Genomic DNA, 23,184 nt, shown 5'->3' with positions numbered 1-23,184 from the left:
GTGTGTGTGTACACATCTCCCACTGACTCACTGTATCTGTCTTTCTCTTCACTAGTTTGTCTGTGTCAGTGTGTGTGTGTGTTTATGTCTCCCACAAACTCACTGCGTCAGTCTCTCTCCTCACTAGTTTGTCTGTGTGTGTGAGTGTACATCTCCCGCTGGCTCACTGTGTCAGTCTCTCTCCTCACTAGTTTGTCTGTGTGTGTGTGTGTCTACGTGTGTCTACATCTTCCACTGGCTCACTGTGTCAGTCTCTCTCCTCACTAGTTTGTCTGTGTGTGTGTGTGTGTGTCTACATCTCCCAATGGCTTACTGTGTCAGTCTCTCTCCTCACTAGTTTGTGTGTGTGTGTGTGTGTGTGTGTGTGTGTGTGTGTGTGTGTGTGTATCTCCCACTGCCTCATTGTCAGTCTCTCTCCCAAATAGTTTGTCGATGTGTGTGTGTATGTATACATTTCCCACTGCCTCACTGTGTCAATCTCTCTTCCAAATAGTTTGTCTGTGTATGCGTGTGGATGGCTCCCACTGCCTCACTCTCACTCTCTCTCCTCAATAGTTTGTCTGTGTGTGTGAGTCTATGTCTCCCATGGCCTCACTGTGTCAGTCTCTCTCCTCAATAGCTTTTCTGTGTGAGTGTATATATGAGACATAGAATAGTATAGTGTAGAACAAGCCCTTCAGCCTAACAACTCCACACCGACCCTGTAAAGAGTAATCCACCTGGACCCATTCCTCAACTGCCCTACATTTACCCCAGACTAATACACATAACCAACACATTCCTGAACTATGGGCAATTTTAACATGGCCAATTCACCTAACCTGCAGATCTTTGGATTCTGGGAGGAAACCAGAGCACCAAGGGGAACCCACGCAGACACCAGGAGGATGTGCAAACTCCACACATACAGTTGCCCGAGACGAACATTGAACTCGGGTCCCTGGCGCTGTGAGGCAGCAGAGCTAGCCACTGTGACGCACACCGTATGTGCGTGTGTGTACACTCACACTGCCTCACAGTTTCAGTCTCTCTCCTCACTAGTTTTGTGTGTGTGTGTGCACATCTTTCATTATCCCACTGTGTCAGTTTCTCTCCTCACCAGTTTGTCTGTGTGGGTATACATCTCCCACTGACTCACTGTGTCAGTCTGTCTCTCAAATAGTTTGTGTGTGTGTTTGTGTGTGTGTACATCTCCCATTGCCTCATTGTGTCAGTCTGTCTCCTCACTAGTGTGTGTGTGTGTGTGTGTGTGTGTGTGTGTGTGTGTGTGAAAGAGAGAGAGAGTGTACATCTCTCACTGCCTCAAAATGTCAGTCTCCCTCCAAACTGGTGTGTCTGTGTGTATGTGTATACATCTCCCTCTGCCTCACTCGTTTGTGTATGTGTGTGTGTGTGTATATATGTCCTACTGTGCCAGTCTCTCCTACCACGAGGTCGTCTATGTATGTGCGTATGAGTGTACATTTGCACTGCCTCACTGTGTCAGTCTCTCTCCACACTGTGTGCGTGTGTGTGTTTGAGTGTATATATATCTCACTCTGCCTCACTGTGTCAGTCTCTCTCCACACTATGTTATGTAAGAGTGTGTGTGTGCGTTTGAGTGTAAATGTACCTCATTCTGCCTCACTGTGTCAGTCTCTCACCTCATTATTTTGTGTGTGTGTGTGTACATCTCCCACTGCCTCACTGTGTCAGTCTCTCTCTTCACCAGTTTCTGTGCCTGTGTGTGTGTGACTGTGTACATCTCCCACTATATCACTGTGTCAGTCTCTCTCCTCACCAGTTTGTCTGTGTGCATGTGTGTGTGTGTATACATCTCCCACTGACTTACTGTATCTGTCTTTCTCCTCACTAGTTTGTCTGTGTCAGTGTGTGTGTGTTTACATCTCCCACAAACTCACTGTGTCAGTTTGTCTCATCACTAGTTTGTCTATGTGTGTGTGTGTACATCTCCCACTGCCTCACTGCGTGTATGTACATCTCCCACTGCCTCTCTCTCTCTGCAATAGTTTGTCAGTTTGTCTGTGTGTGAGTCTATGTCTCCCACTGCCTCACTGTTTCAGTTTCACTCCTCACTAGTTTGTCTGCGTGTGTGTGTGAGTGTACATCTCCCACCGCCTCATTGGGTCAGTTTTTCTGCTCACTACTTGTCTGTGTGTATGAGCACACATCTCCCACTGCCCCACTGTGTCAGTCTTTCTCCTCACTATTTTGTGTATGTTTGTGTATATATGCATCTCCCACTGCTCACTGTGTCAGTCTCACTCCTCACAAGTTTCTCTGTGTGTTTGCACATCTCCCACTGCCTCACTGTGTCAGTCTGTCTCCTCACATTCTCTGTGTGTGTGCATGAGTGTATGTGTGTGTGCACATCTCTCACTGCCTCACTGTGTCAGTCTCTCTCCTCACATTCTCTGTGTGTGTGCATGAGTGTATGTGTGTGTGCACATCTCCCACTGCCTCACTGTGTCAGTCTGTCTCCTCACATTCTCTGTGTGTGTGCATGAGTGTATGTGTGTGTGCACATCTCTCACTGCCTCACTGTGTCAGTCTCTCTCCTCAATAGTTTTTCTGTGTGAGTGTGTGTGTGAGACATAGAATGGTATAGAATCCCTACAGTGTGGAAACAGGCCCTTCGGCCCAACAGCTCCACACTGACCCTGCAAAGGGTAACCCACCCAGACCCATTCCCCTACTGCTCTACATTTACCCCAGACTAATACACCTAACCATCACATGCCTGAACTATGGGCAATTTTAACATGGCCAACTCACCAAACCAACGCATCTTTGGATTCTGGGAGGAAACTGGAGCACCTGGAGGAAACCCACGCAGATACGGGGAGGATGTGCAAATCCCACACGGGCAGTTGCCCGACACTCACTGTTTCAGTCTCTCTCTTCACTGGTTAGAATGGGGGACTCACTCCCACCTGGTGTGGGTTAGAATGGGACTCAGTCCCACCTGGTGTGGAATAGATGGGGGACCTGCTCCCGCCTGGTGTGGGATAGAATGGGGGACTCAGTCCCACCTGGTGTGGGTTAGAATGGGGGACTCACTCCCACCTGGTGTGGGTTAGAATGGGGGACTCGCTCCCACCTGGTGTTGGTTAGAATGGGGGACGCACTCCCACCTGGTGTGGGTTAGAATGGGGGACTCACTCCCACCTGGTGTGGGTTAGAATGGGGGACTCAGTCCCACCTGGTGTGGGTTAGAATGGGGGACTCACTCCCACCTGGTGTGGGTTAGAATGGGGGACTCACTCCCACCTGGTGTGGGTTAGAATGGGGGACTCACTCCCACCTGGTGTGGGTTAGAATGGGGGACTCACTCCCACCTGGTGTGGGTTAGAATGGGGGACTCACTCCCACCTGGTGTGGGTTAGAATGGGGGACTCACTCCCACCTGGTGTGGGTTAGAATGGGGGACTCACTCCCACCTGGTGTGGGTTAGAATGGGGGACTCGCTCCCACCTGGTGTGGGTTAGAATGGGGGACTCACTCCCACCTGGTGTGGGTTAGAATGGGGGACTCGCTCCCACCTGGTGTGGGTTAGAATGGGGGACTCACTCCCACCTGGTGTGGGTTAGAATGGGGGACTCACTCCCACCTGGTGTGGGTTAGAATGGGGGACTCGCTCCCACCTGGTGTGGGTTAGAATGGGGGACTCACTCCCACCTGGTGTGGGTTAGAATGGGGGACTCGCTCCCACCTGGTGTGGGTTAGAATGGGGGACTCACTCCCACCTGGTGTGGGTTAGAATGGGGGACTCACTCCCACCTGGTGTGGGTTAGAATGGGGGACTCGCTCCCACCTGGTGTGGGTTAGAATGGGGGACTCACTCCCACCTGGTGTGGGTTAGAATGGGGGACTCGCTCCCACCTGGTGTGGGTTAGAATGGGGGACGCACTCCCACCTGGTGTGGGTTAGAATGGGGGACTCGCTCCCACCTGGTGTGGGTTAGAATGGGGGACGCACTCCCACCTGGTGTGGGTTAGAATGGGGGACTCGCTCCCACCTGGTGTGGGATAGAATGGGGGACTCACTCCCACCTGGTGTGGGTTAGAATGGGGGACTCGCTCCCACCTGGTGTGGGTTAGAATGGGGGACTCACTCCCACCTGGTGTGGGTTAGAATGGGGGACTCGCTCCCACCTGGTGTGGGTTAGAATGGGGGACTCACTCCCACCTGGTGTGGGTTAGAATGGGGGACTCACTCCCACCTGGTGTGGGTTAGAATGAGGGACTCACTCCCACCTGGTGTGGGTTAGAATGGGGGACTCAGTCCCACCTGGTGTGGGTTAGAATGGGGGACTCACTCCCACCTGGTGTGGGTTAGAATGGGGGACTCACTCCCACCTGGTGTGGGTTAGAATGGGGGACTCAGTCCCACCTGGTGTGGGTTAGAATGGGGGACCTGCTCCCGCCTGGTGTGGGTTAGAATGAGGGACTCACTCCCACCTGGTGTGGGTTAGAATGGGGGACCTGCTCCCGCCTGGTGTGGGTTAGAATGGGGGACTCACTCCCACCTGGTGTGGGTTAGAATGGGGGACTCACTCCCACCTGGTGTGGGTTAGAATGGGGGACTCACTCCCACCTGGTGTGGGTTAGAATGGGGGACGCACTCCCACCTGGTGTGGGTTAGAATGGGGGACTCACTCCCACCTGGTCTGGGTTAGAATGGGGGACTCACTCCCACCTGGTGTGGGTTAGAATGGGGGACTTGATCCCACCTGGTGTGGGATAGAATGGGGGACTCACCCCCACCTGGTCTGGGTTAGAATGGGGGACTCACTCCCACCTGGTGTGGGTTAGAATGGGGGACTCACTCCCACCTGGTGTGGGTTAGAATGGGGGACTCACTCCCACCTGGTCTGGGTTAGAATGGGGGACTCACTCCCACCTGGTGTGGGTTAGAATGGGGGACTTGCTCCCACCTGGTGTGGGTTAGAATGGGGGACTCACTCCCACCTGGTGTTGGTTAGAATGGGGGACTCACTCCCACCTGGTGTGGGTTAGAATGGGGGACTCACTCCCACCTGGTCTGGGTTAGAATGGGGGACTCACTCCCACCTGGTGTGGGTTAGAATGGGGGACTTGCTCCCACCTGGTGTGGGTTAGAATGGGGGACTCACTCCCACCTGGTGTTGGTTAGAATGGGGGACTCACTCCCACCTGGTGTGGGTTAGAATGGGGGACTCACTACCACCTGGTGTGGGTTAGAATGGGGGACTCGCTCCCACCTGGTCTGCGTTAGAATGGGGGACTCACTCCCACCTGGTGTGGGTTAGAATGGGGGACTCACTACCACCTGGTGTGGGTTAGAATGGGGGACTCACTCCCACCTGGTGTGGGTTAGAATGGGGGACTCACTCCCACCTGGTGTGGGTTAGAATGGGGGATTTGCTCCCACATGGATTGGGTGATAATGGGCTCCCTTTCCCACAAGATGTGGGGGAGAATGGAGCACTGACTGTCCCCTACCTCACCAAGTCCACGCCTATGCCCACACCCAAACGCCCAACAGCCTGCCACCCTTACCTCTCACAGACACGGACTGTCCAGGCTGCAATAATCCACAATGAAATGCTGAAGACGAGGAGCACCGTGCCCGGGCAGATGGTCATAAGAGTCTTCATGACGAAGCGTGTGTTGAAATTGATTTTGTTCAGCGCCCCGATGCTGCGCGAGGAGGCGTCTGTGAAGAGCTTACTGTGAAGCAGCATGACCCGGGCGATGAGGTAGAGCCGAAGAAACATTGGAATGGAGAGGATGATGTCCACATCAGCCCAGGTCTCGGACAGTGTGTAGGAGAATGCCAGGCGGGCTTTCCAATGGAATATGTAGCGCCCGGGTACCGGGTGAATGGCACACACCACCATCTCTAAGCTGATAAAGAAGATCCGCTCGTAGGTCATAGCGATCCTCCAATCATCAGCTCCATTATCTATCATGAAAAGCTGCAAGACAGAACAGGACAGAGGGTTCTGTAGAACATGGGAAAAAGACTTTTCAAAGTTATGTTGTGCAAATCATTGGCCTTTTTCCAGCTGCGTTCTGGTCACTACACTTTATAAAGAATCTCAAGGCTTCGGAGAGGAGATTAAACCAGAGATGAGGGACTTTGGATATGTGGAGAAGTTGGAATTGTTCTTAAGAAGCCTGCAGGGAGGTTTAAAACAGGTTTTCAATTATTACATTGGGTTCTGGTCGAGGAGACAGTGAGAAAATGTTTCAATGAATAACCCAAGGACATAAATTCAAGATAATTCTCAAAAGAACTAGGAGGGGATCAGAATTTTTTTTACAGTGAGTGATGATCTGGAACATAGTGTCTGAAAGGATGATGGAACAGGCTTAATGGTAACTTTCAAAAGGATATTAGATAAATAGGAACATAACAGGAGGCCTTTCAGCCCTTTGAGACTATACTGCCATTCTAGATCATAGCTGATAATCGATCTCAATGTCATATCCCCCATATGCTTTGCTGTCATTAACTGGCTAGAGATGTGATATGGCTCTGTTGGACTGAGTGTCCTCTTTCTTTGTTGTAATGTTCTCCAGATAGATGAGCAATGAGAAGAGCCGGAAGATCTGCTCTGTTCAGAAGTCATCAGTCAGCTGCCAGTTTACTGCTTATTCTTTCCTGCCCTTTGCCCTGTTCAGAATCTCACAGTGAGAGATGAGGAGGATTGCTCAGCACACTGACCAAAAACAAGCCAAGGCCCCTGAGACTGGCATTCTAATATCCTTACCCATCATGGGCAATATCCTTATGATCAGCTGATGAAGGGCTTATGCTCGAAACGTCGAATTCTCTATTCCTGAGATGCTGCCTGGCCTGCTGTGTTTTGACCAGCAACACATTTGCAGCCGTGTGAAAAGTTCCTCACCAGCAGGATTGAAAGGAGGTGGCATGAGGGGGGAAGTCTTGCAATGAAATGAGAATAGCAAGGGGCATCTCAGTGGTTAGCACTGCCACCTCACAGGGCCAAGGACCCGGGTTCAATTCCACCCTCGGGCATCTACCTGTGTGTTCTCCATGCGTTTGCATACATTTCTGCTAGGTACTCCGCTTTCCTCTGGAAATAATTTCACACAGGCTGGTATCCTGTCACCAAGTCTCCCTTTACTTACATGTGGAAAGTCCTTGACACTGATCCAGCTTCCTCAGAGCCAGCTCTCAGAGCAAATAGGATGTCTGACATTCCTGTTTCTTTTTGTACAAATCTTTATTCAGTTTCCACCACCAGGAAGAAAGGAAACACCCAAGTGGCCAGTGACAAGCAGTGCCCTTCACATCAAAGGGCAATGCTGTGTGATCAAACAGTGAAGGGGGGGGCAGGGATTAAATCAAAATAAAGTTGAAGGGGGAAATAATACACTCAGCTCCCAGCAGTGCCCAATTCTCAATGAACAGCTTAACGGCATTGGTGAATACCGCATGCTCCTTCTCCAGAGATACCCGGGCCCTATCGTAACCGCGGAAGAGGGGCAGGCAGTCGGACACTCCTGTTTCTTTTTTTTTCCTATTTTTTTAACTGGTCCAGCTCCCTCATTCCTGAAGAAGGGCTTATGCCCAAAACATCGAATTTCCTGTTCCTTGGATGCTGCCTAACCTGCTGCGCTTTTCCAGCAACACATTTCCAGCTCTGATCTCCAGCATCTGCAGTCCTCACTTTCTCCTTCCAGCTCCATCAAGAGCCAGCTCTCAAAGTGAACAGCATCTCTGACAGTTATCTAAACACTCCGGCTTTTTTTTTGTTTTGCTGTTTTTAAGCTCTCAGAGTGTCAGGATGTTGGACACTCCTGTGTTTCTTTTACTTTTTTAAATTTTAACCCCCACACTACTGCCTAACTGCGGTAGTGCTTATTTTTCCCCCAGCACCCATGTTGTGTGCGTGCAGGTGTGAGACACAGTGAGAGACACAAGGTGCGCGAATCTTTATTCAGTTTCCACCACCAGGAAGATAGGAAACACCCGGGTGGCCAGTGACAAGCAGTGCCCTTCACATCAAAGGGCAATGCTGTGTGATCAAATAATGAAGGGGAGGGCAGGGATTAAATCAAAATAGAATTGGATGGGGAAATAATGCACTCCATTCCCTGCGGCACCCACCTCTCCCTGAACAACTCCAGGGTGTTGGTGGACACCGCGTGCTCTTTCTTCGGAGACACCCGGGCTCTAACGTAACCGCGGAAGAGGGGCAGGAGGTTGGACACTCCTGTTTGTTTCTCTTTCCTCTTTTGTTTACTGGTCCAGCTCCCTCAAGAGCCAGCTCTCAGAGAGAACAGCATCTCTGACACTTATTTATCTAAACGCTCTTGTTTCTTTTTTTTTCCCTGTTTTTCTTCTTTTTTCTATTTTTCTTTTTTTATTTTTAAATTTTTTTTCTTTCTTTTCTCTTTTTTAACCCCCACACTACTGCCTAACTGCGGTAGTGCTTATTTTTCCCCAGCACCCATGTTGTATGCGTGCAGGTGTGAAACACAGTGAGAGACACAAGGTGCGCGAATCTTTATTCAATTTCCACCACTAAGAAGATAGGAAAACACCTGAGTGGCCAGTGACAAGCAGTGCCCTTCACATCAAAGGGCAATGCTGTGTGATCAAATAATGAAGGGGAGGGCAGGGCTTAAATCAAAATAGAGTTGGATGGGGAAATAATGCACTCCACTCCCTACGGCGCCCACCTCTCCCTGAACAACTCCAGGGTGTTGGTGGACACCGTGTGCTCCTTCTCCCAAGGACATCCGGGCCCTAATGTAACCGTGGAAGAGGGGCAGGCAGTCGGACACTCCTGTTTCTTTTTCTTTCCTCTTTAGTTTACTGGTCCAGCTCCCTCAAGAGCCAACCCTCAGAGAGAACAGCATCTCTGACACTTATTTATCTAAACGCTCTTGGACCAGACTAATAGCCTCAATTAGGGAACTCATATTCCATGAGATCCACCTGGTTGACCTTGTTACAATCACTAAATCTCCCACGGTCCAAAGACATGCTAAATCGCCCGTAGTGTCCAGGGATGTGCAGGTTAGGGTGCATTGGCCATGGGAAATTGTTCCATAGTGTCCAGGGATGTGCAGGTTAGGGTGCATTGGCCATGGGAAATTGTCCCATAGTGCCCAGGGATGTGCAGGTTAGGGTGGATTGGCCACGGGAAATTGTTCCATAGTGTCCAGGGATGTGCAGGTTAGGGTGAATTGGCCATGGGAAATTGTCCCATAGTGCCCAGGGATGTGCAGGTTAGGGTGAATTGGCCATGGGAAATTGTCCCATAGTGCCCAGGGATGTGCAGGTTAGGGTGGATTGGCCATGGGAAATTGTTCCATAGTGTCCAGGGATGTGCAGGTTAGGGTGCATTGGCCACGGGAAATTGTTCCATAGTGTCCAGGGATGTGCAGGTTAGGGTGAATTGGCCATGGGAAATTGTCCCATAGTGCCCAGGGATGTGCAGGTTAGGGTGCATTGGCCATGGGAAATTGTCCCATAGTGCCCAGGGATGTGCAGGTTAGGGTGAATTGGCCATGGGAAATTGTCCCATAATGTGCAGGCTAGGTGGGTTAGCCATGGGAAATGCAGGATTATAGGGATAGGGTGGGAGGCTGGGTCTGGGTGGAATGCTGTTCGGAAGATTGGTGCAAACTCGATGGGCAAAATGTCATCTTTCCATACTATTGGGATTCTAGAACAGAAATGGTCAAAGAGGGAACCTCAGTTGTATTGTGCTGTTTATAAGACTGGAACATCCTGTTGTTGTTCTGCAGCCAATTTAGTATTTTCTGAAGTGTGGGGTCTGTTGTTTTGCAGGAAGTGCACAGAGAACGCACACAAACAGCAATGTGACTCAGACCAGATAAGAGTACATACTCTCAATGTCAAAATGGCCATCTACACTGCTCCCCACGCAACACACACCAAGTGGGTTGTGATGTTGTTGCATTCACCTGAGCATATTGTGCCCTTCATTAGAGAGGAAGGAAGAAATGGGCTGTGGGCAGGGGGAACACTCCCTTGCCAATTCTCCACTGCCTGGGCACTGTGAGAGGGGGCAGCAAGCCAGGAACAGTGCCAGTGCTGGCCATGACTAGTCGTTTAGGTAAAAACAAGGTAAACTTTTGCCCGAAATGTCGATTTCGCTGCACTTTGGATGCTGTCTGAACTGCTGTGCTCTTCCAGCACCACTGATCCATGACTAGTCATTTGTCTGTTGATGCTCCACCAATCTGGGTTTTCTTGGCTACAATTGATCTCCAAAAACACATTACGCAGGCTAGAAAACAACTTTAAACAAAAGATGCACGGATGAGGTTCCTGACAGCTACCATTCAGCCACTTTGCTGAGAAATGACAGACCGGATCATCTGTTCTTTTAAACTGCTTTGAGGAATAAGCAGGGGAGAGCTCCCTTCTTTCCTGCCCACCTCAAAGAGCAGACACGAGAGGCAGCATATTGGGCTGCAGGTTTCCATACTGTATACCTCTCATTCCAACAGACTGCACCTCTGACAGTATAGCATTCCTTCAAGTACCGCTACAGCATCGGGAACATCAGCTTTGAATTTGCTGACAAGTTTCTCAGAAGGAATTTGACCCCACAATCCACTGTCGGTTCTGGCTCTGTTGGCTGGATGGCTGGTTTGTGACACTGAGTGACAACAACAGAGTGGGTTCAGTTCTCACTGGGCTAAGGTTACAATGAAGGGATCTCCTTCTCAACCTCTCCCTTCACCTGAACTGTGCTGACCCTCAGCTTAAACCATCCCTGACCCCTCTCTCTCTTGCTCCCTAATGAAAGAGCTGCCCTGTGGTCTGGTAAGGCTATGACAATTTTACCCTCACCTTGACAGAGTGAGTGTGCAGGAAGATTTAAATGCATCTAAGATCGCAGGATGGAGTGGACACAGTCCAAACTGAGAAAGGACATGTGAGAGAAAGAGTAAGCCTATCTGGAAAGGGCTCAGTGTGGGTAGAGTCATTCTAGAACTGCAGCCATTCAAGGTAGATCTTACAGTTCCACGGGAAAGACTGCCTTAATCTTAAACTCCCAGATCTCCTGGGAGTTTAATTTTTCAGTCATTTAACTTGACATTTAGTGACAGGTTTGATGCAAGGTTGTGGTGCCCTTCAGTAATCCAATGGTTGGTGCTGGGGCCTCACTTCACGATGCTCAGGGGATGTGAATTAACTTAAACATACTTCAAAGAAGATCACAGATAAAGCAGGATATTGAGAGCTGGGGTGGGGGTGGGGGGTTGCTGGTGTTGCTGTTTAAAGCAGATAAGAGAGAAACTGCAGACTTCTCAGTTACTGTAAGGGAGAGGGAATGGGAGGCAGAGGAAAAGGAATAGGGAGAGGCAAAAGGTGAAGAAAGCAGGGAGAAAGACAGGCATTGGAGAAGAAGATGGGGGAGAGAGAGAGAGAGAGAGAAGCAACTGACATAATGAGACAAAAACGGGGAGAGAGAGCAAGTAACAGAAAGAGCAGATGAGAGAAATAGAGAGAGAGAAACAAACCAGGAGAAACAGAGTGAATGAGAGTGAAATGGTGAAGAAGGGGGAGCAATGGCGAGTGAGAAAGACAAGGGTGGAATATGGTAGGGTCTGAGCGGTGGGGGTTTCAACAGGATTTGTGGTAGAATTGGATGAGAAGTGTGGCTTGGCCCAATCAGAACAGCTCACTCCATCTTTCATGTCTTTTCACAAGTGCTGCGGTGAGATTCTGGCCAGGCAACGGCCAATCAACAGTGACTGAAGTTCGTCGGACCCTTTGTTAATGACCCAATCACCTCATTCACATGCAGCTTTCTATCTTACCAGACAAGCTAGATATCAACATAGAAACCAGATTAAGGACTTGGCGAATTCAGATTGCTGCTTGCTCCAAAGGACATCAGGCATTAACATCTCAAGGCACTCTGTGGGCACCTGCCCATCCACAGGCATCGGTATCCGACATGGCACAGTTCTGACCCACTTACAGGACGCTCCTCCATTTCAAGGTTACACTCAGCATCAATCACGGTAATGTTCCAGTGAAGACACAGTGTGCTCAGAGGACACACCTACTCCTCACAGACTGCACCTGGCTGTTTCTTTGTCTGTGTGCTCACTCGCATAGCGCTCTTCACTCTGCACCTGCCTGAATGCTGACAGCACCCCTGCTTTGCCTTGCTATCCTCGTCACAGTTTGTCCCCTCATGATACCACCCTCATCACACTGCTGTTGTTTAGCTCTGACACAGAGGACAGAAGCTTGCCATGGTCATCAGCTGGCATTTGTGGTACAGATATGATATCAGTCAAGGGCTTCTCTTTAGGAGCATGAAAATGGCTAACACAGTTGTTACTTTCAGTTCAGGGCACCATCTACAGTGGGTGTGCCAAGCAAGTGCTTCGGCAAAGGGTTAATGGCATCGTGGGCTTGAGGTGGGTCACAGCAAGCACGGGAAGAATGGGTAGGAATCAGTGAGAGTGGTAAAGCAGGACCCTTACTGAGAGGTGGCCGCAGCAGTAGGGATAGAGTTAGCATGGGGCATCAGACAGAGAGGTCAGTGGCACTTACAGTGACAGACTGAATGCTTCCTAGACTTTCCCCTTATCTGGGGCAAGTGTCAGGAACCACGCAGGACATTGGTTAGGCCACTTTTGGAGTATTGCATGCAATTCTGGTCTCCTTCCTATCAGAAAGATGTTGTGAAACTTGGAAGGGTTCAGAAAAGATCTACAAGGATGTTACCAGGGTTGGAGGGTTTGAGCTATAGCAAGAGGCTGAATTGGCTGAGGCTGTTTTCCCTGCAGTATCGGAGGCTGAGGGGTGACCTTATAGAGGTTTATAAAATCATGAGTGGCATGGATAGGATAATTGAACAAAGTCTTTTCCCTGGGGTCGGGGTGTCTAGAACTAGAGGGCATGGGTTTAGGGTCGGAGGGGAAAGATATAAAAGAGACCTAAAGGGCAACTTTTTCACACAGAGGGTGGTATGTGTATGGAATGAGCTGCCAAAGGAAGTGGTGGAGGCTGGTACAATTGCAAGATTTAAAAGGCATCTGGAAGGGTTTGGAGGGATATGGGCCAGGTGTTGGCAGGTGGGACTAGATTGGATTGGGATATCTGGTCAGCATGGACGGGTTGGACCGAAGGATCTGTTTCCGTGCTATGACTGTATGAGGATAACTCCAGACAGTCAGTGCCTCGTCTGGGTGCACAGTGAGCTTTTAAAGATGGCAAGGATGCAAGGAACACTTGTGAATTCCCCAATATGCACCGAGTGACAAATTGTCCTGGAATGGCACGTGGTAAGACAGGGTTGGAATCAAGATGTGAGTGACACTGTGGGGGCTCATGAGACAATTAACGGTAAGATCCAACAAGAAAGTCCGCTAGGCCTCACAGTGAAAAACCTTCCAAAAACAAAACATGACATAGCTCAGACTTAGTCAAAAGATCCAGCCCTTAGTGACTAATAGAGAGGTAGAGAGAGAAGGCAATGAGGCAGAAATGGACAGAGACAAAGAGAGTGAGAGAGACACAGACAGACGGACAGACAGAAATGGAGTAAGGCTTGAGATATATTCCAAGAGCGAGAGAGACAAATAGAGAAAGGGACAGAAGCTCTGAGGGCCATTGGCTGAGAGAAATGGGAGAACAGAGAGGGAAGGCAGAGGAAGAGTGAAATGTAAAGAGGGGACACAGTGAGAGACTGAGCATCAACAAAAATTCTTTGAATGTGGAACAGCAGTGTGCTGTTCCCGTTGCCTAGGAGACAACATCAAAGTCCAGTAATAGCTAATTAGCTTCCTGGTGGAGGCCATTGAGTGCCACATGTGCAGTGAAGGGTATCTTTGTCTGAACACTCATTCAATACTTATGAAATTGGACAATTTCCCCAGCGAGGGAATTTTATTTATGAAACTTAATCTAAACTGTTTAAAACTGAAATGATAGCAAGGTTTAGTTTTTAACACTGCTCCCACTCACCCCCCCACTTCCATAATGGTTATCAGATGTGGGAACAGCACCAAGGTGCTGGGTATGGCTGCCATTCCCATCTTGGTCCAGAATCATTTGATGTTGTCGTATCAGTGGCAGCACAAATGAGTGTTTACACAACGATGTGTTCACCTCGATAAAAAACCAAGGCAGGCTGAGCCAAGACAAACCCCAGCCCCACTCTCTTCAGAAGTGTAGCCACCACTGTAATGTAGGAAACATGGCAGGCAACTCATACACAGCATGCTCCCACATCCAGCAATCTGGCTGTGACCTTATTATTTTCATCTTAGACATTGCTTAAGGGTTAAAAGTTGGTTAGGCTACACAGAGGAACCTTCCCTGCCCTTTCAAAGGGATCTTCCCTTTCCACACAAGATGGGATCTCACTTTAACATCTAATCCCAGTGGTAGCACTGTAACACAGTGTTATCCTAGACTACATGCTCATGAATTCCAAAGTTGAACCAACTTCTGGTTCAAAGTTGAGACTGCTGCTCAATGAGCCCCAGCTAACAGGGGCAGCACGGTGGCTCAGCGGTTAGCACTGCTGTCTCACAGCACCAGGGAACCAGCTCTGACTCCACCCTTGGGTGTCTGTGTGGAGTTTGCACATTCCCCCCATGTCTGCAAGGGTTTCCTCCAGGTGTTCTGGTTTCCTCCCACAATCCAAAGATGTGCAAGTCAGGGTGGATTGGCCTTGTAGTGTCCAGGGAAGTGCAGGTGGGTTAGCCATGGGTAAAACTCCATGTGGGGTTATGGGAATGGAGTGAGTGTGAGTGGGATGCTCTTTTGGGGGGGGGGGGGGGGGGGGGGTTAGTGGGGGAGTTGATAGGCCAAATGGCCTCTGTCTGCACTCTATGATTCTAACACCTTAGTCAAAGAGGTGACATTCCAATATGGAAGAAGTGGTTAGGTTAAGATACAGAATTCCAGATCCTAGGGCTAATGACATGGCTATAGAGAGGCCAGAATTAGAGACTGCAGCGCTGGAAATGGTTACAGAAGCTGTTGTGATACTGGAGTAAGGGCAGCCTGTAGACCTAAACCGAGAGTTGCACAGGGAGAAAGGGCAATTCAGACTGTGTTCCACTAAATGTTTGTTCCCAGTTTCTGGGACGGGATTGTAGCAGGGCACCCTCAGAGGTGAGAGGTAGGTTTTGGCAGCCTTACTCCAAGCGCCAAGCTTTGAAAGACAAAAAGTTGCCACTTGCCAGCAAGAGAGATATATCTGGTGCTACTCCCACGGTTACCAGCTCAGCTCGGATACATTCTGGGAGGTGCCTTCCACCAAATACCTGAGCCCCTTAGTCTCCCACCACTGGCAGCTCAACATATCCAACCTCACAGTATCCTGTCCTTATGGCTAATTGGAGAGCAAGTAAAGTCTTCACAACCATACTAGGTGATGCTTGCCAATCTCAACCTTACACCTGACCTATATCTCATATCCTTTAAGGCAAAGTTGAACAAAATGAATTTTGAGAAGCAGACATCTTCAATTTAATAGTCAAACCGTGCTGAAAAGGACATGCTGCTGAAACTATTCATCTTGCACTCAGGGATTCAAACAGCACAGAAACAGACCCTTCAGTCCAACTGATCCATGTCAATCAGGTGCCCCAAACTAAACTAGTCCCATTTGCCCGCATTTGGCTTGAATCCCTCTAACTTTTCCTATTCACACCCCCACCCAGATGCCTTTTAAATGCTCCAATTGTACCAGTATTACACTACCTTCTCATTCCATACACACATTACCCTTTGCTTGAAAAAGTTGTCCCTTTAAATGTCTCACCTTAAACTTATTCCTCTAGTTTTAAACTCCCCTCTCCTGGGAAAAAGACCTTGGCTATTCACTCAATCCATGCCCCTCATGATTTTACAAACCTCGTCCATAGAAACTCTCCTGTGGTATAAATTGTTGTGACCAGTTGTAAAGTTTGGCATTCTTGCATTTACCCTGATGACTGCAAGACAGAAAGTCTCAAACAGCATCTCTCTTTGCAGCAAGGTTCAAACTCTGTACTACCAGTTGACAATTTATGACTCCTATAATACACCACCCACACACACCCTGAAACCCCAGCTTTCCATTTTTGTTTGCTTGCAGCAGTGATATGGAGATTAAATTGGAATTCCCAGAGGATGCAGGCTCTTCTGCCCTGAGAACATGCACATACAAGCAAGGTGGCTTTGCACTTGGAGTTGGAGCATTCTGCACACAGCCCTTGAAGCAGGAACAGGGTTTCAGCCTGTTAGTTTGATCTCTCCCGGCTTCAGCACAGCTAAAAACCCACAGAAACTGTGGCAGCAGCTGCGGTCTAGGAGGTAAGAGTTCTGGTTGTCATGGTTACCGAGTACTGGAAACCAATCGAGGCAGCAATTATTACCGTTGGGGAAAAAAAATTCAGACTGAGCTCCACTCTATCCTTCTCCTAACTTATTGATTTCCAAGCTAAATTTATGACCATTGCAAATGGGAGCAAAATGTTTCCCCTCCCTCCCTTTCCCCAACAGAGAAAACAGCCTGAAATGGAAATGAGTCCACATGCCTCGCTCCTAATTGCTAGTGGACACACAGACCAGAGAGGTTCCCACCTTCAACAAGTGGCAGTCCTGAAACAGTGAGCTGTACTCTCACCTCTGAGCCACAGAGCTGGGGGTTCATACACCCCATTCCAGTTTGAGATGACCAATGTAATCCTGAGGGAGCACTATACTGGGGGAAGATCAGTGCTCATGGAGCACCACACTCAGAAGGGCAGCACTGACAGAAATCACTTCATTGTCAGATTGTCAGTACTGAGGGAAGCACTGCACTGTCAAAGGGTCAGCATAGAGCGAGCGCTGCACTGTCGGAGGGTCAGTGCTAAGGGAGTGGGCACTGTCGGAGGGTCAGTTCTGAGGGAGTGGGCACTGTCGGAGGGTCAGCACTGAGGGAGCGGGCACTCAGAGGGTCAGTGCCAAGGGCGTTGGCACTGTCAGAGGGTCAGCACTGAAGGAGCCCTGCACTGTCAGAGAGAGAGTGCTGAGAGAACAGTAATGCTGAGGTAGTGGGCATTGTCAGAATGTCAGCACTGAGGGAGCGCTGCACTGTCAGAGGGTCAGCACTGAGTGAGTGCCGCACTGTCAGAGGGTCAGTGCTGAGGGAGCGCTGCACTGTCAGAGGATCAGTGCTGATGGAGCGTCGCACTGTCAGAGGGTCAGTGCTGAGCGAGCGCTGCACTGTCGGAGGGTCAGCACTGAGTGAATGCCGCACTGTCGGAGGGTCAGTGCTGAGGGAGTGCCGCACTGTCAGAGGATCAGTGCTGATGGAGCGTCGCACTGTCAGAGGGTCAGCGCTCAATGAGTGCCACACTGTCAAAGAGATGGTCAATAATGAGGGAGTGGTCAACTGTCAGAAGGTCAGTGCTGAGGTAGTGCTGCACTGTTGGAGGGTCAGCGCCGAGGGAGCTCTGCACTGAGTGCCGCACTGTCAGAGGGTCAGTGCTGAGGGAGCGCCACATTGTCAGAGGGTCAGTGCTGAGGGAGTGCCACACTGTCAGAGAGTCAGCACTGAGGGAGCGCCACACTGTCAGAGGGTCAGCACTGAGGGAGCGCCACACTGTCAGAGTGTCAGCACTTAGGGAGTGCCACACTGTCAGAGAGTCAGTGCTGAGGGAACAGCAGTGCTGAGGTAGTGGGCATTGTCAGAGTGTCAGCACTGAGGGAGCGCTGCACTGTCAGAGGGTCAGTGCTGAGGGAGCGCTGCACTGTCAGAGGGTCAGTGCTGAGGGAGTGCCGCACTGTCAGAGGGTCAGCACTGAGGGAGCGCTGCACTGTCAGAGGGTCAGTGCTGAGGGAGCGCTGCACTGTCAGAGTGTCAGTGCTGAGGGAGCGCTGCACTGTCAGAGGGTCAGCACTGAGGGAGCGCTGCACTGTCAGAGGGTCAGTGCTGAGGGAGTGCCGCACTGTCAGAGGGTCAGCACTGAGGGATTACTATATTATTGGGGCTGCCAATGTGAGGCTTTCCATTAACTCCTTGTCTGCCCTTTCAACTGGGAGGCTGGAAGAACACAGCAAGCCAAGCAGCATCAGGAGATGAAGAAGTCAACGTTTTGGGTGTAACCCTTCGACAAAGATTCCATGACACTATTTTGAAGAACTGCAGAGACAATATTTACCATTTAAACTGAAAAGCATCACTAAAAATACAGCAACAGTTCAATACCATTTGTGAGAGTTTGTTGTTCACAGATTGGCCCCTGAATTTCCTCCATTACTACATTGCCTGCACTCCAAAAGGTGTAAAGTACTTTGATCCTGAGGTCATGGCAGATACTACTTCTCTTTGATCTCATTTGTAGTTGGAACCAGCACATGCTAGGCAAAACATACATACATTGGATACAAGAGATGTCAGAGGCTGGACATTTCTATTTTCCCAAAGTTTGTCCACCATCTACAAAAGCTGGCTGGGTGGGTGCAGCTCCAATACTGATGTAGAAGCTCGATACCATCCAGGACACAGCTCCCTGTTCGATCATCATTTCATCCACTACCTTAATCATCCACTCCCATAGCGGCTGTGCATGCCATCTACAAGATAACTTTGGAATTCCCTCCCTCGAAAGGAAGAGGAGCAGAGTCATCGAATCTATCCAAGGCAGAAGTAGGTAGATTCTTGCCAAGTATGGGGTTGAAAGGTCATGGGTGGAAGGGTGAGTTGGTAGGCCGTGAGCAAATCAGCCATGATCTTACTGAAGAGCAGAACAGGCTCAAAAGGCTGAACATCATACTCCTGCCCCTCATTTTGTCTGCTGTTATGTACAAACTGCAGCAACTCACCAATTGTCCTCCAACAGCATTTTCCAAATCTGCAGCCTCCACCACCGAGAGAGTCAAGGCAGCAGGCACCCGGTAACACCGACCCCTGCAAGGCCCCTCTCCAAACCCCACGCACTGTCCTGACTAGGAACCAAACAGCCATTCCTTGAGTGTCACTGAGTCAAAATCCTGCAACTCCTTCCCTTTCAACGTGACATGGACCTCATAAAGGCAGCTCACCACCACCCTCTCCAGGGCAGCAACTGGTAAGATCGTTCAGAGTGAAGATGGTGAGCAGCATCAAAGGGAACTTGCAGACAATGGTGCTCCCACGTTCAGTGTCCGTCTGGGCATTAGAAGCCACAGACTTGGAAGATGCTGTCTGAGGAAATTTGGTCAGTTGTTGCTGTTCAATAAATGCTCATGATGCCCATGTACTGAGAATGAATGGGGAGAAAATGAATCACTGAGCTCTCTTTGAAAACTGCTTTCTGTAACAAGTCTAACAGCTTGCAAAACCAGTGATCCCCATAACTCCGATCAATCACCACAATAAAAGGACTGGAGATCACACAAGCCTTTCAGCAAAACAGCCATGCACAAACAAAAAAGTCAATAAAAAGCAAATAAGAACAAAAATCACCACTCCTGGCAGCAAGTGGAAACAGAACAGTCAATTTCAGCAATATAGCATTGAACCCCATTACTAAACTATTCAGGGTAAGGGTCGCTCCCTGTGAAACTGTACAGTGGGTGTTTATTCATCAGGTTAAGGGTCACTCACTGTGTAACCGTGCAAAGTCAGTGTTTATTCAGCAGGGTAAGGGTCACTCACCATCTAACCGTACAGATTCAGTGTTTATTCAGCAGGGTAAGGGTCACTCACTGTGTAACCGTACAGAGTCAGTGTTTATTCAGCAGGGTAAGGGTCACTCACTGTGTAACTGTACAGATTCAGTGTTTATTCAGCAGGGTAAGGGTCACTCACTGTGTAACTGTACAGAGTCAGTGTTTATTCAGCAGGGTAAGGGTCACTCACTGTGTAACTGTACAGAGTCAGTGTTTATTCAGCAGGGTAAGGGTCACTCACTGTGTAACTGTACAGAATCAGTGTTTATTCAGCAGGGTAAGGGTCACTCACTGTGTAACCGTACAGAGTCAGTGATTATTCAGCAGGGCAAGGGTCACTCACTTGGTAACTGTACAGAGGCAATGTTTATTCAGGGTGAGGGTAATGAGATCCCTCATTTTCAGGTCAGTCCTGAACTGATCACAATTTTTTTTTGCTGTATTGTTGAAGGACTACAGGATAAGTGTAGATCAAGTGGGTCAAACTCTTTGGAATGGTTAGCAAAGCCCTAATAGGCCGTGCGGCCTCTGTATCACACGGTATGCCTCTTTGATTCTATAAACACAAACGGAGACTTGGGGAAAAAAGCATGGAATCAAATCAATGCATGTACAGTGGAAAGAGGTTAATTTCAGTGCAGCAACATAACAAAGAGCAGAATCCCATTGAGAGCAAGTGATTATTGAGGTTGAAGAAGGTGGGAAAGGTTCTGAAGAAAGATTGATTGTCCTTCACAACACTGAGACATCATTGAAGTGTTTTACCAAGAACTAAATATTTATTAAGTGGAGCTACCATTGCAATGTAGAAAACCAGGGCGCCAATTTACACACAGCACACTCCCACGTACAGCAATGCGATAATGCCCAGATCATCTTCAGTTTTTAGTAATGCTGGTTTGCAAGATTATTAATGATTCTAGAATGCCAGTGTGAATCCATCAGAGCTCTTCAAATAGTAGCTGTGGGATCTTCTCTGTCAATATGGGAAGGCAAGTGGAGCTTCAGTTTAAAATCTCATTCGAAAGGCAAATTCCTGACAGTGCATCAGTACTGCACTAGAGTTAGCCTCGATTGTCAGGTCCCTCTGGTAGAAATAAATTCGGCAAAAGACAGAGCTACCAAATTGATTCATGGCTGACTGATCACAAAATTGTGGCTAGGTGACACCAAGAATGGACCTCCTAAAGGGGCAGATTGTTGGAGGTTGGGGATAAAGAATGGATGATTCCATATCTGAGACAGAAGCACCCGAGTGAACATTGCAGGATGCCATGTGTAACTGCCACTCTCCCATCCCACTGTGTATCTCTGTCCGGACAGGAAAGAACTGAATCAACAGGAACGTGACAATCTGATCCTGATATCCCAGGTGTTTCCTGACAACAGAGGCAGGAAAGATCGGGAGTGGAGTTCTCACTGCATAACTAGCACAGCAGTGGGATCTCTTTAGGGATGTGAGCAGATCCATTTGGAAAGGGAGGATTAGGGTCAGGCGCACCCTGCCCATACCCCACTGGTCCCTTAGCCAGACGTAGGCACTTAATCAGACTCCGAGGGAGGGTTTTACAGAGACAATGTAGGGGCAGCATTGCCTTGTATCTAACTCCTTGCTCTCCCAGTCTTGTGAGTGTTTGATGGGAACAGTGTCGAGGCAATTTTATGTTCAGTCGAAAAGAGTAGAGGAGGATCTATTCTATATCTGACCCCATGCTGTCCCAATCCCGAGAGTGTTTGATGGTGAACAGGGTAGAGGGAGCGTTATTCTGTATCTGACCCCACACTGTTCCAATCCTGAGAGTGTTTGATGGTGAACAGTGTAGAGGGAGCTTTATTCTGCATCTGACCCCATGCTGTCCCAATCTCGAGAGTGTTTGATGGGGGGGGGGGCGGGGGGGAGCAGTGTAAAGGAAGTTTAACTCTGTATCTAACCCCGTGCTGTCCCTGTCCTTGGAGTGTTTGATGGGGGGACAGTGTAGAGGGAGCTTTACCCTGTATCTAACCCCGTGCTGTCCCTGTCCTGGGAGTATTTGATGGAGGGACAGTGTAGAGGGAGCTTTACTCTGTATCTAACCCCGTGCTGTCCCTGTCCCTGGGAGTGTTTGATGGGGGGACAGTGTAGAGGGAGCTTTACCCTGTATCTAACCCCGTGCTGTCCATGTCCCTGGGAGTGTTTGATGGGGGGACAGTGTAGAGGGAACTTTACGCTGTATCTAACCCCGTGCTGTCCCTGTCCTGGGAGTGTTTGATGGGGGGACAGTGTAGAGGGAGCTTTACTTTGTATCTAACCCCGTGCTGTCCATGTCCCTGGGAGTGTTTGATGGGGGGACAGTGTAGAGGGAGCTTTACTTTGTATCTAACCCCGTGCTGTCCATGTCCCTGGGAGTGTTTGATGGGGGGGACAGTGTAGAGGGAGCTTGACTCTGTACCTAACCCCGTGCTGTCCCTGTCCCTGGGAGTGTTTGATGGGGGGACAGTGTAGAGAGAGCTTGACTCTGTACCTAACCCCGTGCTGTCCCTGTCCCTGGGAGTGTTTGATGGGGGGACAGTGTAGAGAGAGCTTGACTCTGTACCTAACCCCGTGCTGTCCCTGTCCCTGGGGTTTGAGGAGAGGGAGGTGGCTGCACGGTATTGCGTTTATTACTTCCATAAACCAGACTAACTTCTCTCCCAAGTAAAGGAATCTTAAAAGTCCCCAAGGGAGGATATTCTTCAATAATATCAATGCACACAGTCAATCTGTAAGAAGAACATTTTAATATTTAATCTTTCTCTGCTGTTCCTGTAAGTGAAAATATTTTATTAATGGAATAATAACTGAACTTCAATTCATCACCATTTTGGTGCAGTTTTGTTCACCTATCTTAGGGAAAGAATTCAGTGCCCTTGAGGGCTCAGGGAGAGGACTGAAGATTATTCCACATAATAGGAATGCAGTTCTTTGGAAAGGTTTCATTGTTGATTTTTCCTCTATAAAGAGTAGACTTTAAACTGAAATGTTCAAGGTTGAACATTGTTTTCTTAAACCATCTGTCACGCTTTATTCTAGCAACCCCCACGTTATCAGAATTGGGTCAGCTTCTCTCCCTCAACATGACCAGCTCCCACTGTCAGTCCCTCTCATGATTGTTCTGTCTCAGTTTGACAATCTCTATTTCCATTTCTTAGTCTCTTTCTAACTCTTTCCATTTTCACTCTTCCATCAAACCCTCCCAGGGACAGGGACAGCACGGGCTTAGATACAGAGTAAAGCTTCCTCTACATTGTCCCCCATCAAACCCTCCCAGGGACAGGGACAGCACGGGCTTAGATACAGAGTAAAGCTCCCTCTACATTGTCCCCCATCAAACCCTCCCAGGGACAGGGACAGCACGGGCTTAGATACAGAGTAAAGCTCCCTCTACATTGTCTCCCATCAAACCCTCCCACGGACAGGGACAGCACGGGCTTAGATACAGAGTAAAGCTTCCCCTACACTGTCCCCCCATCAAACACTCCCAGGGACAGGGACAGCACGGGCTTAGATACAGA

The 23,184-nt window shown here is 49.1% G+C and overlaps 1 protein-coding gene across 1 annotated transcript in view; it reads right to left on the bottom strand.

Annotated features, from left to right (window-relative positions):
- Positions 1-23,184, bottom strand: part of LOC132805635 (small conductance calcium-activated potassium channel protein 3-like) — a 123,015-nt gene that overhangs the window by 71,806 nt on the left and 28,025 nt on the right. Inside the window, exon 3 of the mRNA XM_060820824.1 lies at positions 5,541-5,959. Coding sequence (XP_060676807.1) covers positions 5,541-5,959 — 419 coding nt within the window. The remainder of the gene's footprint in view (positions 1-5,540; positions 5,960-23,184) is intronic.

Source organism: Hemiscyllium ocellatum, chromosome 50, assembly GCF_020745735.1.
Source record: "Hemiscyllium ocellatum isolate sHemOce1 chromosome 50, sHemOce1.pat.X.cur, whole genome shotgun sequence".
In the NCBI taxonomy this organism is placed as follows: Eukaryota; Metazoa; Chordata; class Chondrichthyes; order Orectolobiformes; family Hemiscylliidae; genus Hemiscyllium; species Hemiscyllium ocellatum.
This window is presented reverse-complemented; position numbering and strand designations above follow the sequence as displayed.